The following is a 12,509-nucleotide window of genomic DNA, read 5'->3' on the forward strand; positions in this document are numbered from 1 at the left end:
TAAAGAGACGTGTGATATTAAGTTTGGCAGGAACATGATGAACTTTGTCTGTGCTTATAAAGGTGTGGGATGCCCTTTAGTTCCACAGTTATTAATCAGGCTAGAGTAGTTTGTGTGTGTGTGTGTGTGTGTGTGTACTCGTATGGCACCCTTTACACCTACACACTTCCCTCTCTCTAAGCTGTCATCATGCAGTCTATTTACTGAGTCTATTCAAACTCCTCGATTAGGGTTTTACACCTTCCCGTCGACCCTCACACCTCCTGTCCATTAGAGACCAAGGTGAGACTACTGGGACTGTTACACTCTGTGAGTGCAGGGTGAATCAACGGTCGTGTTATGTATGCGTGTCCTGAGACAATGTTGTGTGTATGGTGTGTGTTCAGCACAGAATGTGTGCATGCACATGGTTGTGAGTGTGCTGACATTGTAGTGTGTGTGTACATTCACCCGTGACTTCTCCTCCAGTCTGGTCATCATGACGATAGTGTTGGTCCTCTGCTCCCACACCATCCTCCAGAAGTCACTCAGGGTTTCAGGAAGCGGGCCCTGTGTAGCGATGCAGGCGTTCTGCTTCCTGTAGCTGTCTATGTAGTTAGCGTTGATGTAGTCACTACCTGGTACTCCTGTAGCACGGTGAAGGAACACAGTGTTAGGAAACATTCGGGCAACATCCCAAATGGCACCCTATTTACTGTATAGTGCACTTCTTTTGACAAGGGGCCATAGGCATTGCCACTCCATTCCTTCTTCCTATATGGCACCGTATACCCTATATAGTAAATTACTTTTGACCAGGACCCATATGGTAATGCACTATATAGGGGATAAGCTGTCATTTGGGATGCAGCCTAGCAGGCTGGCAGGTTATCAACACCCCCTTCACAGCATGAGACAGGCCCACACAGGACAACACAGAGAGAAGAGAGACAGAGCCAATCACAACCATCAGGATGCCCACACAGGACAACACAGAGAGAAGAGAGACAGAGCCAATCACAACCATCAGGAGGCCCACACAGGACTACACAGAGAGAAGAGAGACAGAGCCAATCACAACCATCAGGATGCCCACACAGGACTACACAGAGAGAAGAGAGACAGAGCCAATCACAACCATCAGGAGGCCCACACAGGACTACACAGAGAGAAGAGAGACAGAGCCAATCACAACCATCAGGAGGCCCACACAGGACTACACAGAGAGAAGAGAGACAGAGCCAATCACAACCATCAGGATGCCAACACTGGACTACACAGAGAGAAGAGAGACAGAGCCAATCACAACCATCAGGAGGCCCACACAGGACAACACAGAGAGAAGAGAGACAGAGCCAATCACAACCATCAGGAGGCCCACACAGGACTACACAGAGAGAAGAGAGACAGAGCCAATCACAACCATCAGGAGGCCCACACAGGACAACACAGAGAGAAGAGAGACAGAGCCAATCACAACCATCAGGAGGCCCACACAGGACAACACAGAGAGAAGAGAGACAGAGCCAATCACAACCATCAGGAGGCCCACACAGGACTACACAGAGAGAAGAGAGACAGAGCCAATCACAACCATCAGGAGGCCCACACAGGACAACACAGAGAGAAGAGAGACAGAGCCAATCACAACCATCAGGAGGCCCACACAGGACTACACAGAGAGAAGAGAGACAGAGCCAATCACAACCATCAGGAGGCCCACACAGGACTACACAGAGAGAAGAGAGACAGAGCCATTCACAACCATCAGGATGCACTATCATTTACATCACAGACAGACAGACAGACAGACAGACAGACAGACAGACAGACAGACAGACAGACAGACAGACAGACAGACAGACAGACAGACAGACAGACAGACAGACAGACAGACAGACAGACAGACAGACAGACAGACAGACAGACAGACAGACAGACAGACAGACAGACAGACAGACAGACAGAACAGACAGACAGACAGACAGACAGACAGACAGACAGACAGACAGACAGACAGACAGACAGACAGACAGACAGACGACAGACAGACAGACAGACAGACAGACAGACAGACAGACAGACAGACAGACAGACAGACAGACAGACAGACAGACAGACAGACAGACAGACAGACAGACAGACAGACAGACAGACAGACAGACAGACAGACAGACAGACAGACAGACAGACAGACAGACAGACAGACAGACAGACAGACAGACAGACAGACAGACAGACAGACAGACAGACAGACAGACAGACAGACAGACAGACAGACAGACAGACAGACAGACAGACAGACAGACAGACAGACAGACAGACAGACAGACAGACAGACAGACAGACAGACAGACAGACAGACAGACAGACAGACAGACAGACAGACAGACAGACAGACAGACAGACAGACAGACAGACAGACAGACAGACAGACAGACAGACAGACAGACAGACAGACAGACAGACAGACAGACAGACAGACAGACAGACAGACAGACAGACAGACAGACAGACAGACAGACAGACAGACGGCACTGTCACACCTGGGGATTGGGTGTACTGTTGTTGTTGTGACTTTGCAGTGGGTGGGAGATTACTGTCTACAGACTTGACTTTGGATTCTCTTTATTACGACAGCCTCACTTAGCAATAACATCACAATCCCTCCCACCTCTTTGTGACCTCCCCCCACCCCTCCTTAAAAAGCTAAACTTAACCTCAAAACACCCCACAACAATAAAACACTTTACTGAGATATGCTCACTTAATAACACATTACCTCCCCACATCCAGCCTTAAAAAGCCAAATAAATCTCCAAAACACATCACAACAACAACCACAACAAATCAACCAAACATACCGTCGACAGAGGCGAGGATGACCCTGGAGTGGTCGTAGGCGATGACGTTTGCATAGCGGTTCTTTGGCTTGTTCACCTCCAGGTTAGAGTGTTCCCATGTGAACTGCTGGCCAGGGTCTACAGACTGATGGAGGGAGAGTTGGAAGGAGAGAAGGAGAGGAAGGAAGGACGGGAGAGAGAAAGAGAGGGAGGGAGAGATAGAGAGAGCAGGGGAGAGGGGTAATGAGAGAGAGAGGGGGATTGTCATCTTCCCTGTAATATTTTTGGAGGCACCAGAACTCATTCCCCATCTTTTTCAATGTCCGTTTTGTAATAAAAATAAGCCCTCTATGATCCCACGTAAATCTAGCTTCACCCTGGGCTGTTTGTACAGTCCTAAAATCACCTCTCGGCCGTGTCTCTGCCACCTCTGGGCCACCTAATGACCAAGGAGAGCTGTGCTGATAAAATCAAGGAATCACAGCGGTGAACAGAGCCGAAACACAACCTCTGTGTCTGCATTCCTGAATATACCCAGCCTGAGGTCGTGACCTCCAACCCCCTAGACACAGAGAGGGCAGTACCTACAGAATGAAATAGAACAATGTAGCTGGACCCCACACCTACACAATGTTGCAGCTTCATATTCACCTCCAGCAGATAAGTGTGTGTGTGTGGGGGGGGGGGGGGTTCTGTATGTAGGCTTCTGCTGGATGAGAGGAAATAGGAAATATCTACTATACAAGCTAGTAAATCAGATGTTAGCTTCCTTATCGTCAAATAAGGAAGAAGAACATGGAGGAGGCTGTCCAGAAACTATTAGAGGATATTTAAACAATGTTTCATGGTGGAAAAATGTAGTCCTACAGTACATAGAAGTAGACTATACTATAGTATGTGACACAGTGAGGGAGAGAGCAGAACATATGGCAGGCAGGGCATGGGCTAGCTACTCAATGCAGGTTGATAATTCATCTGAGCCCTGTATTTATACCTGGCACTGGACAAAGGCTCTGCTCTGGTCCAACTAAAAAATTACCAACTAGATTCTTATTCATTATTGACATTTAAGAGTACGGATCTCACATCATCTGAAAAACAAACACATACTCTCTCTGTTTCTCTCTCCCTGACCCCTTTACCGTCTAGCCTGTTTCTCTCTCCCTCACCCCTTTACAGTCTAGCCTTTTTCTCTTTCCCTGACCCCTTCACCGTGTCTCTCTCTCTCTCTACCCTCAACCCCTCCACTGTCTAGCCTCTCTCTCTACCCTCAACCCCTCCACTGTCTAGCCTCTCTCTCTCTCCTCAACCCCTCCACTGTCTAGCCTCTCTCTCCCCTCAACCCTTTCACTGTCTAGCCTCTTTCCCTCTCCTCAACCCCTCCACTATCTAGCCTCTCTCTCTCTCCTCAACCCCTTCACTGTCTAGCCTCTCTCTCTCTCCTCAACCCCTCCACTGTCTAGCCTTTCTCTCTCTCTCTCTCCTCAACCCCTTCACAGTCTAGCCTTTCTCTCTCTCTCTCTCCTCAACCCCTTCACAGTCTAGCCTCTCTCTCTCTCTCTCCTCAACCCCTTCACAGTCTAGCCTCTCTCTCTCTCTCTCCTCAACCCCTTCACAGTCTAGCCTCTCTCTCTCTCTCCTCAACCCCTTCACAGTCTAGCCTTTCTCTCTCTCTCTCTCTTCTCAACCCCTTCACAGTCTAGCCTCTCTCTCTCTCTCTCTCTTCTCAACCCCTTCACAGTCTAGCCTCTCTCTCTCTCTCTCCTCAACCCCTTCACTGTCTAGCCTCTCTCTCTCCTCTCCCCGACCCATTCACTGTATTGCCTCTCTCTCTCTACCCCTTTCACTCACTCCCTCGTTCTCTCTGCCTCTCTCTCACACCCTCTTTCTCTCTCTTCTCCTCTTTCTCTCTCACACACACAAACCGAAAAAAGGCTGTACATTCTGGTGGCTTCCTCCTGACTGACTGGCTGACTGGTTGACTGACTAGCTGGGAAGGCATGTGGGCCCCAGTCTGCTTGCTGATAACAATGACAATGGTGAGAGAGGTTGAGCGCACATCTTATTTAACAGCCTGTTAGGTAAAGCCTTCACTGCGTCACTCTGACAAATCACACACATTACTGCTAATGCACCCCGCTGACGTGAATATCAGTTACTGTGCATGTCACTGCAATCACACTCTATCGCCGACACTGCCGCATTCCATTTCTCCCAGAAACAAAACAGGTACCCACAGAACAGTCAAACGGAAAAACAAAAGCCTAGAGGGCTGCCACCATGTGTACCTCTGTGAGACAGAGATACCATGCTAACATTTGGTGCAGGCAGCTGAATTTACATAGGCAAGGAAAATTGACTTTGCATTCTGACACATTTGAAGAGCCCTCAGCCTTGTTTTTTGACTAGCTGTGTGTGTGTGTGTGTGTGTGTGATGCTTCTAGAAAAGCTCCTGTATTACAGCTGATATCAAATCCTGTCAATACACTTCATACAGTAACTGACTGTGGTGAAGTCCCAAATGTCTCTCTATTACCCTCTATACAGTGCAATATAGGCCCTGGTCAAAAGTAGTGCACTATATAAAGAATAGGGTGCCATTTGTGGCATACACTATGTATAAAGCTTTTTTTTGTAAAGCTTAACATATTACAATATTCAGAGTTAATGCTTCAGTTAACAGTTGGTCAGGTAGAAAGGTGTACTATTCTGTGGACCCCAGGAAGAGTAGGTGATGCTTTTGCAACAGCTAATGGGGATCCTAATAAAATACCAACTATATACAGTACCAGTCAACAGTTGGGACACACCTACTCTTTCAAGGGTTTTTCTGTATTTGTACTATTTTCTACACTGTAGAATAATAGTGAAGACATCAAAACTATGAAATAACATATATAGAATCAGGTAGTAACCACAAAAATGTTAAACAAATCAAAATATATGGTCTATTTTAGATTCTTCAAAGTAGCCACCCTATGCCTTGATGACAGCTTTGTAAACTCTTGGCATTCTCTCAACCAGCTTCATGAGGTAGCCACCTGGAATGCATTTCAATTAACAGGTGTGCCTTGTTAAAAGTTCATTTGTGGAATTTCTTTCCTTCTTAATGCATTTGAGCCAATCAGCTGTGTTGTGACAAGGTAGGGGTGGTTTACAGACAATAGCCTTATTTGGTAAAATACCAAAACCTTATTATCGTAAGAACAGCTCAAATACGTAAAGAGAAATGACAGTCCATCATAACTTTAAGACACGAAGGTAAGTCAATCCGGAAAATTCCTTTGCCGGACGACGTTCGGCGATCAACGTCACCGGCTAACTAGCCATCACCGCTCCATTTTTCATATATCCATTTGTCTTGTTTCCATACACACCTGGTTTCCCCAATCAAACTACTTGTATTTAACCCTCTGTTTCCCATCATGTTTTGTGTGTAATTGTTTCATGTTATGTGGTGTTAGTTTACACGCTTTACTTTTATGTTCCGTTTTTTGGCCGCGTTTGATTTATGTAGGGCTCTTGTTTTTGGAACTATAATAAAAGTGTTCCTGGTCATTATACTCTGCTCTCCTGTACCTGACTTCGCCTCCAATACACCATTGACAATTTCATTAGAGTTACCAGCCTCAAATACCCAAATAAATGCTTCACAGAGTTCAAGTAACAGACACATCTCAACATCAACTGTTCAGAGGAGACTCAAGCCTTCAAGAACCAGGCCTTCATGGTCAAATTGCTGCAAAGAAACCACTACTAAAGGACACCAATAATAAGAAGAGACTTGCTTAGGCCAAGAAACACGAGCAATGAACATTAGACCGGTGGAAATCTGTCCTGTCTGATGGGTCAAAAAAAATAGTTCCAACAGCCGTGTCTTTGTGAGATGCAGAGTAGGTGAACGGATGATCTCTGCATGTCTGGTTCCCACCGTGAAGCATGGATGAGGAGGTGTGATGGTGTGGGGGTGCTTTACTGGTGACACCGTCTGTGATTGATTTGGAATGGAACGCTGCTGCTACTCTCTGTTATTATCTATGGATAGTCACTTTAATAACTCTACCTACATGTACATATTACCTCAATTACCTCGACATCAGTTCCCCCGCACATTGACTCTGTACCTGTACCCCCCTGTATATAGCTCTTCATTCATTTGTTATTCTTATCTCTTATGTTTTTTTATATTTTCTTAAAACTGCATTGTTGGTTAAGAACTTGTCAGTAAGCATTTCACTGTAAGCTCTACTACACCTGTAACCTTTGATTTGATTTGATTTGAATTCAAGGCACACTTAACCAGCATGGCTTCCAAAGCATTCTGCAGTGATATGCCATCCCATCTGGTTTGCGTTTAGTGGGACTATCATTTGCTTTTCAACAGAACAATGACCCAACACACCTCCAGGCTGTGTAAGGGCTATTTGACCAAGAAGGAGAGTGATGGAGTGCGGCATCAGATGACCTGGCCTCCACAATCAACCGATCTCAAACCAATTGATATGGTTAGGGATGAGTTGGACTGCAGAGTGAAGGAAAAGCAGCCAACAAGTGGTCAGCATATGTGCGAACTCTTTCAAGACTTTTGGAAAAGCATTTTTGTTTGTTTAACACGTTTTTGTTTCCAACATGATTCCATGTGTGTTATTTCATAGTTTCACTATTACTTTACAATGTATAAAATAGTACAAATAAATAAAACCCCTTGAATTATTTAACTTTTGACTGGTGCTGCATATAAAACAATCATAATTAGCAATTTCAGCGCAAACATGCCCAAACACACCACCCACCCATGTGACAATATACACAGTACAAACACGCTTACACACACACAAAAACACAACCCCCCCCCCTGTCAGTGTGACTCAGCCCTCAGTCCATCTGTTCCAGGGTAGTTGGGTGATTGTATCTGTGTGTGTGTGTGTGTGTGTGTGTGTGTGTGTGTGTGTGTGTGTGTGTGTGTGTGTGTGTGTGTGTGTGTGTGTGTGTGTGTGTGTGTGTGTGCGTGCGTGTTTGTGGGTGTGTGTGTGTGTGTGTGCGTGCGTGTTCGTGGGTGTGCGTGTGTGTGTGTGCATGCATGCGTGTTTGTGGGTCTGCGTGTAATGGTAGTGGGATGAATGTGTGAATCAATGATGGCTGACAGTTTGTCTGGCAGAGTGTCTGAAATACATTGTTTGCTGTATTTCTCATACACACATCAGAATGAGCATCCCAAACTGCACCCTATTCCCTATTTAGTGCACTACTTTAGACCAGGGCCCAAGAGTAGTGCATTCAATAGTGATAGAGTACCATTTGGAACGCAACCTGAGAAAGATGCACCTGCCTGCCGTCTCCACAATAAGTCTCTGATTCCCTCTCTGGGAGACTGGATGTGATGTTGTTTATGTGTGTGTGTGTGTGTGTGTGTGTGTGGGGGGGGGGGGGGGGGGGGGGGGGAATCTTCCTGCAGGGGGGTAGTGGGGTGGTGGATGAAGTCTTCCTCATGCATACATCTATACATCTACATTATTTTAAAAAAAAATGCCACGGCGGCCACGATTTGCAGCAGCGGTGCGCAGCTGCTAAACGCATACAAGGGAAACACTGGTGTGTGTGCGCATGTGTGTGTGGTGTGCTTGTTGTAATTCATGGGTCCTGTCTAGAGAATCCACCGGGGGAAAACAGGCACATGGAACGCAGAAGAAATGTTAAAAAGACCCATCATTTGCTGTAACTGAGCGAAGCAGCAGCGACGCGACGGTATTTAAAAAGAGCCTCCATTCTTCTTCTGGTGATATAATCTAGTGAGGCACATTAGAAAGGGATTCTGGTGATATAATCTAGTGAGGCACATTAGAAAGGGATTCTGGTGATATCCTAATCTAGTGAGGCACATTAGAAAGGGATTCTGGTGATATCCTAATCTAGTGAGGCACATTAGAAAGGGATTCTGGTGATATCCTAATCTAGTGAGGCACATTAGAAAGGGATTCTGGTGATATCCTAATCTAGTGAGGCACATTAGAAAGGGATTCTGGTGATATCCTAATCTAGTGAGGCACATTAGAAAGGGATTCTGGTGATATCCTAATCTAGTGAGGCACATTAGAAAGGGATTCTGGTGATATCCTAATCTAGTGAGGCACATTAGAAAGGGATTCTGGTGATATCCTAATCTAGTGAGGCACATTAGAAAGGGATTCTGGTGATATCCTAATCTAGTGAGGCACATTAGAAAGGGATTCTGGTGATATCCTAATCTAGTGAGGCACATTAGAAAGGGATTCTGGTGATATCCTAATCTAGTGAGGCACATTAGAAAGGGATTCTGGTGATATCCTAATCTAGTGAGGCACATTAGAAAGGGATTCTGGTGATATCCTAATCTAGTGAGGCACATTAGAAAGGGATTCTGGTGATATCCTAATCTAGTGAGGCACATTAGAAAGGGATTCTGGTGATATCCTAATCTAGCGAGGCACATTAGAAAGGGATTCTGGTGAAAAGCCTGATTAACACCTGTTGTCACTCCTCAGCGTACATTACCAGCCAAGTGCTCAGATAAATTGTTTGCAAAGTCCCAATCCTAAATTTGTCATATCTGGCTAATTCGGTGCTCCCGGAACATATGGTGTTGCTTCCTTCCTGTATGTCAGTAGAAGGCATCCGTCCCCACTACTAGCTGAGGAAACGTTGGAGTTGGACAGCATGGCAAATCAACTAACAACTGTCAGTGTTTTCACCTGTCTGAATACAGCACAGGCGGGGAGAATGAAAGATTCCCTAATGAGAATCTTGGCCTGGCTCTAGGCAGCACTCACCACTCAGTAGCTGGCAGTGATCATGAATCACTAATCATAGGAAATTATGAGTAAAGTGTGTGTGTTTCTGCATGCGCGTGTGTGTGTGTTTGTGGGTGCATGCGTGTGTTGCAAATACAAACAAGAGAGAATTTTAACTCAGAATTTTCATTAGTCATTAACATATTTCTACCCAATTGCTCTATTCACCTTTAAAAGACAACAGTTGACAGCCTGTGCTTCTATTCCAACTATCCCTGACCACTATAACTGTCAAACAGTATTTATAATCAATTAAAGACACTCACAGTACACCCTGAGGACTAGTATACTTTGAGTGGTGATGACTGTATTAGGATTGTACTTATACTAGTGTGTGTGTGTGTGTGTGTGTGTGTGTGTGTGTGTGTGTGTGTGTGTGTGTGTGATTTTTTGGCTTTACTATCAGTGTGGGGACCAGAAGTCCCCACAAGTAAAAAAACAAGGACTATTTGGACAAGTGGGAACATTTGGGGCCCTGGTCAAAAGAAGTGCACTATTTAGTGAATAGGGTCACATTTGGCACACAGAGTCAGATCTAACAAGCTGGCTGAATCCCTGGCTAGGCCCCTCTCATTTCAATAGAGCCATTATGATGGTTTCATTTCAAGGCCTGCTGCCCTGACACTATGTGGAAATATCTCCATGTAGAGGTGGAGTGTCTGAGTAACATGTATTGGTGGTGGGGGGGGGGGGGGGGGGGGGGGGGGGTTGTGTGTCAGAACAACGAGATAAACAAAATGCATTTAAGCTGTTCCATCCAGCTGCATCCTCTTTGATCTTCTCATAATGAACAGCACTGAGGTAGTCTGTAGTGTGTGTGTGCGCGCGTGTGTGTGTAGTTTGTAGTGTGTGTATCTAATAGTTAATGTGAAGTTTGAACCCTGCTTCCACCCACTTCATCAGACAATTTCACCTCGTTCCTGTCTCAATGCTTTCGTCACTCTCTGAGTGGAGAATAAACTAACATGATAGTTGTACTGTTTCACTCCCAACACATTACTATACTGAATAACACACTGACTGGAAGCAGGTAAACACAGAAAAGTTTATCTAGGGTCTGGCATGCGTCCCAAATGGCACCCTAATCCCTTTATAGTGCACTACTTTTGTCCAGGGCCCATAGGGAATAGGGTGCCATTTGGGAAGCAGCCCTAGATGCTGTTTTATAATTAATATGCACTCCCTCCTCGGTAAACAGTGGTCCCATCTGTCCTGCTTTATCCGGCTGGAAATTCACCACTTTAAATGCAAATCTCCTTCCTTTGTAGGACAACAAGGCATAATCCCTCACTGGCTTTTACTGTAGGTAAATGCACTGGAATAATACTATTGGAAGGGAGGGGGGAAACAGAGAGAGGGATAGAATGGCTCTGAAGCAGCCCTGAACTTACACAGAGAGAAATGTACAAGTAGCAAAGTGCAGCTGGATGCAGAAACAAAATCATTATGCAGAATTACCTGGACTCATAATAGTGGTTATTTAAGTCAAGGTGTGGTGAGGAATGGTTGGCCTATTACAAACTATTAGAAACTCCCTGGACAATCAACCCGCAATGTTTACTCAATCATTCTTTACACTAGCCATGTTCAGAAGCTGGTATATTGAAGAGGTAGATGAGGGAACATTGGTATATCATATATAGGGTGGCAGGTAGCCTAACGGGTAGGAGTGTTGGGCCAGTCACCGAAAGGTTGCTGGATCGAATCCCCGAGCTGACAATGTAAAAATATTCCGTTCTGCCCCTGAGCAAAGCAGTTAACAAACTGTCCCCGGGCGCTGAAGACGTGGATATTGATTTAGGCAGCCCCCCGCACAGCTCTGATTCAGAGGTGTTGGGTTCAAATCAGAAGACACATTTCATTTGAATGCATTCAGTTGTACTGACTAGGTATTCCCTTATATCTAAGGTTGTAGTGATAAAGGCAGGGCAGTGAGGGGAGCCAGAATCAAAGTGTTGAGTTAGTCCGTTGAGAGAGACTATAGACACTGTAGATCTAGAGGCTATAGATCTAGAGACTATAGATCTAGAGACTATAGAGCAGTGCATCCCAAACTCTGACCTTGGACCCCTTGCACATTTAGTTTTTTGCCCTGACACACACAGCTGATTCAAATGATAAAAGATTGCTGATTAGTTGAATATTTGAATCAGCTGTGTAGAACTAGGGCAAAAACTAAAACGTGCACCCATGATCTTTCCATGACATAGACTGACCAGCTGAATCCAGCTGAAAGATATGATCCCTAATTGATGTCACTGGTTAAATCCACTTCAAATCAGTGTAGATGAAGGGGAGGAGACAGATTAAAGAAGGATTTGAAAGCCTTGAGAAAATTGAGACATGGATGGTGTGTTTGCCATTCAGAGGGTGAATGGGCAAGACAAAATATTGAAGTGCCTTTGAACGGGGTATGGTAGTAGGTGCCAGGCGCACTGGTTTGTGTCAGGAACTGCAGTGCTGCTTCAACTCAATATTAGGAAGGTGTTCTTAATATTTTGTGCACTCAATGTAGATCTAGATATTATAGAGACTATAGATCTAGATACTATAGAGACTACAGTTTGAGAGAATATAGATTTAGTTGCTATAGAGACTATAGATGTAGAGGGTATAGACTATAGATATAGAGACCATATACATATTGTCACGCCCAGGTCTTAGTATTTTGTGTTTTCTTTATTAATTTGGTCAGGCCAGGGTGTGACATGGGTTTATATGTGGTGTGTTTTGTCTTGGGGTTTTTGTTAGGTATTGGGTTTGTATTATAGTAGGGGTTTCTAGCATAGTCTATGGCTGTCTGGAATGGTTCTCAATCAGAGGCAGGTGTTTATCGTTGTCTCTGATTGGGAACCATATT

At 45.1% G+C, this 12,509-nt stretch overlaps 1 protein-coding gene across 10 annotated transcripts in view; it reads right to left on the bottom strand.

Annotated features, from left to right (window-relative positions):
- ptprfa (protein tyrosine phosphatase receptor type Fa) overlaps positions 1-12,509 on the bottom strand; it is a 408,795-nt gene that overhangs the window by 12,510 nt on the left and 383,776 nt on the right. For all 10 annotated transcript variants that reach the window (XM_031785716.1, XM_031785715.1, XM_031785723.1 and 7 more), the window contains 2 exons: positions 2,844-2,967; positions 451-626 (listed from right to left, as the gene is read on the bottom strand). In XM_031785716.1, the coding sequence (XP_031641576.1) occupies positions 451-626; positions 2,844-2,967 (300 nt within the window). The remainder of the gene's footprint in view (positions 1-450; positions 627-2,843; positions 2,968-12,509) is intronic.

This window comes from Oncorhynchus kisutch, linkage group LG13 (assembly GCF_002021735.2).
Source record: "Oncorhynchus kisutch isolate 150728-3 linkage group LG13, Okis_V2, whole genome shotgun sequence".
NCBI classification, from domain to species: domain Eukaryota; kingdom Metazoa; phylum Chordata; class Actinopteri; order Salmoniformes; family Salmonidae; genus Oncorhynchus; species Oncorhynchus kisutch.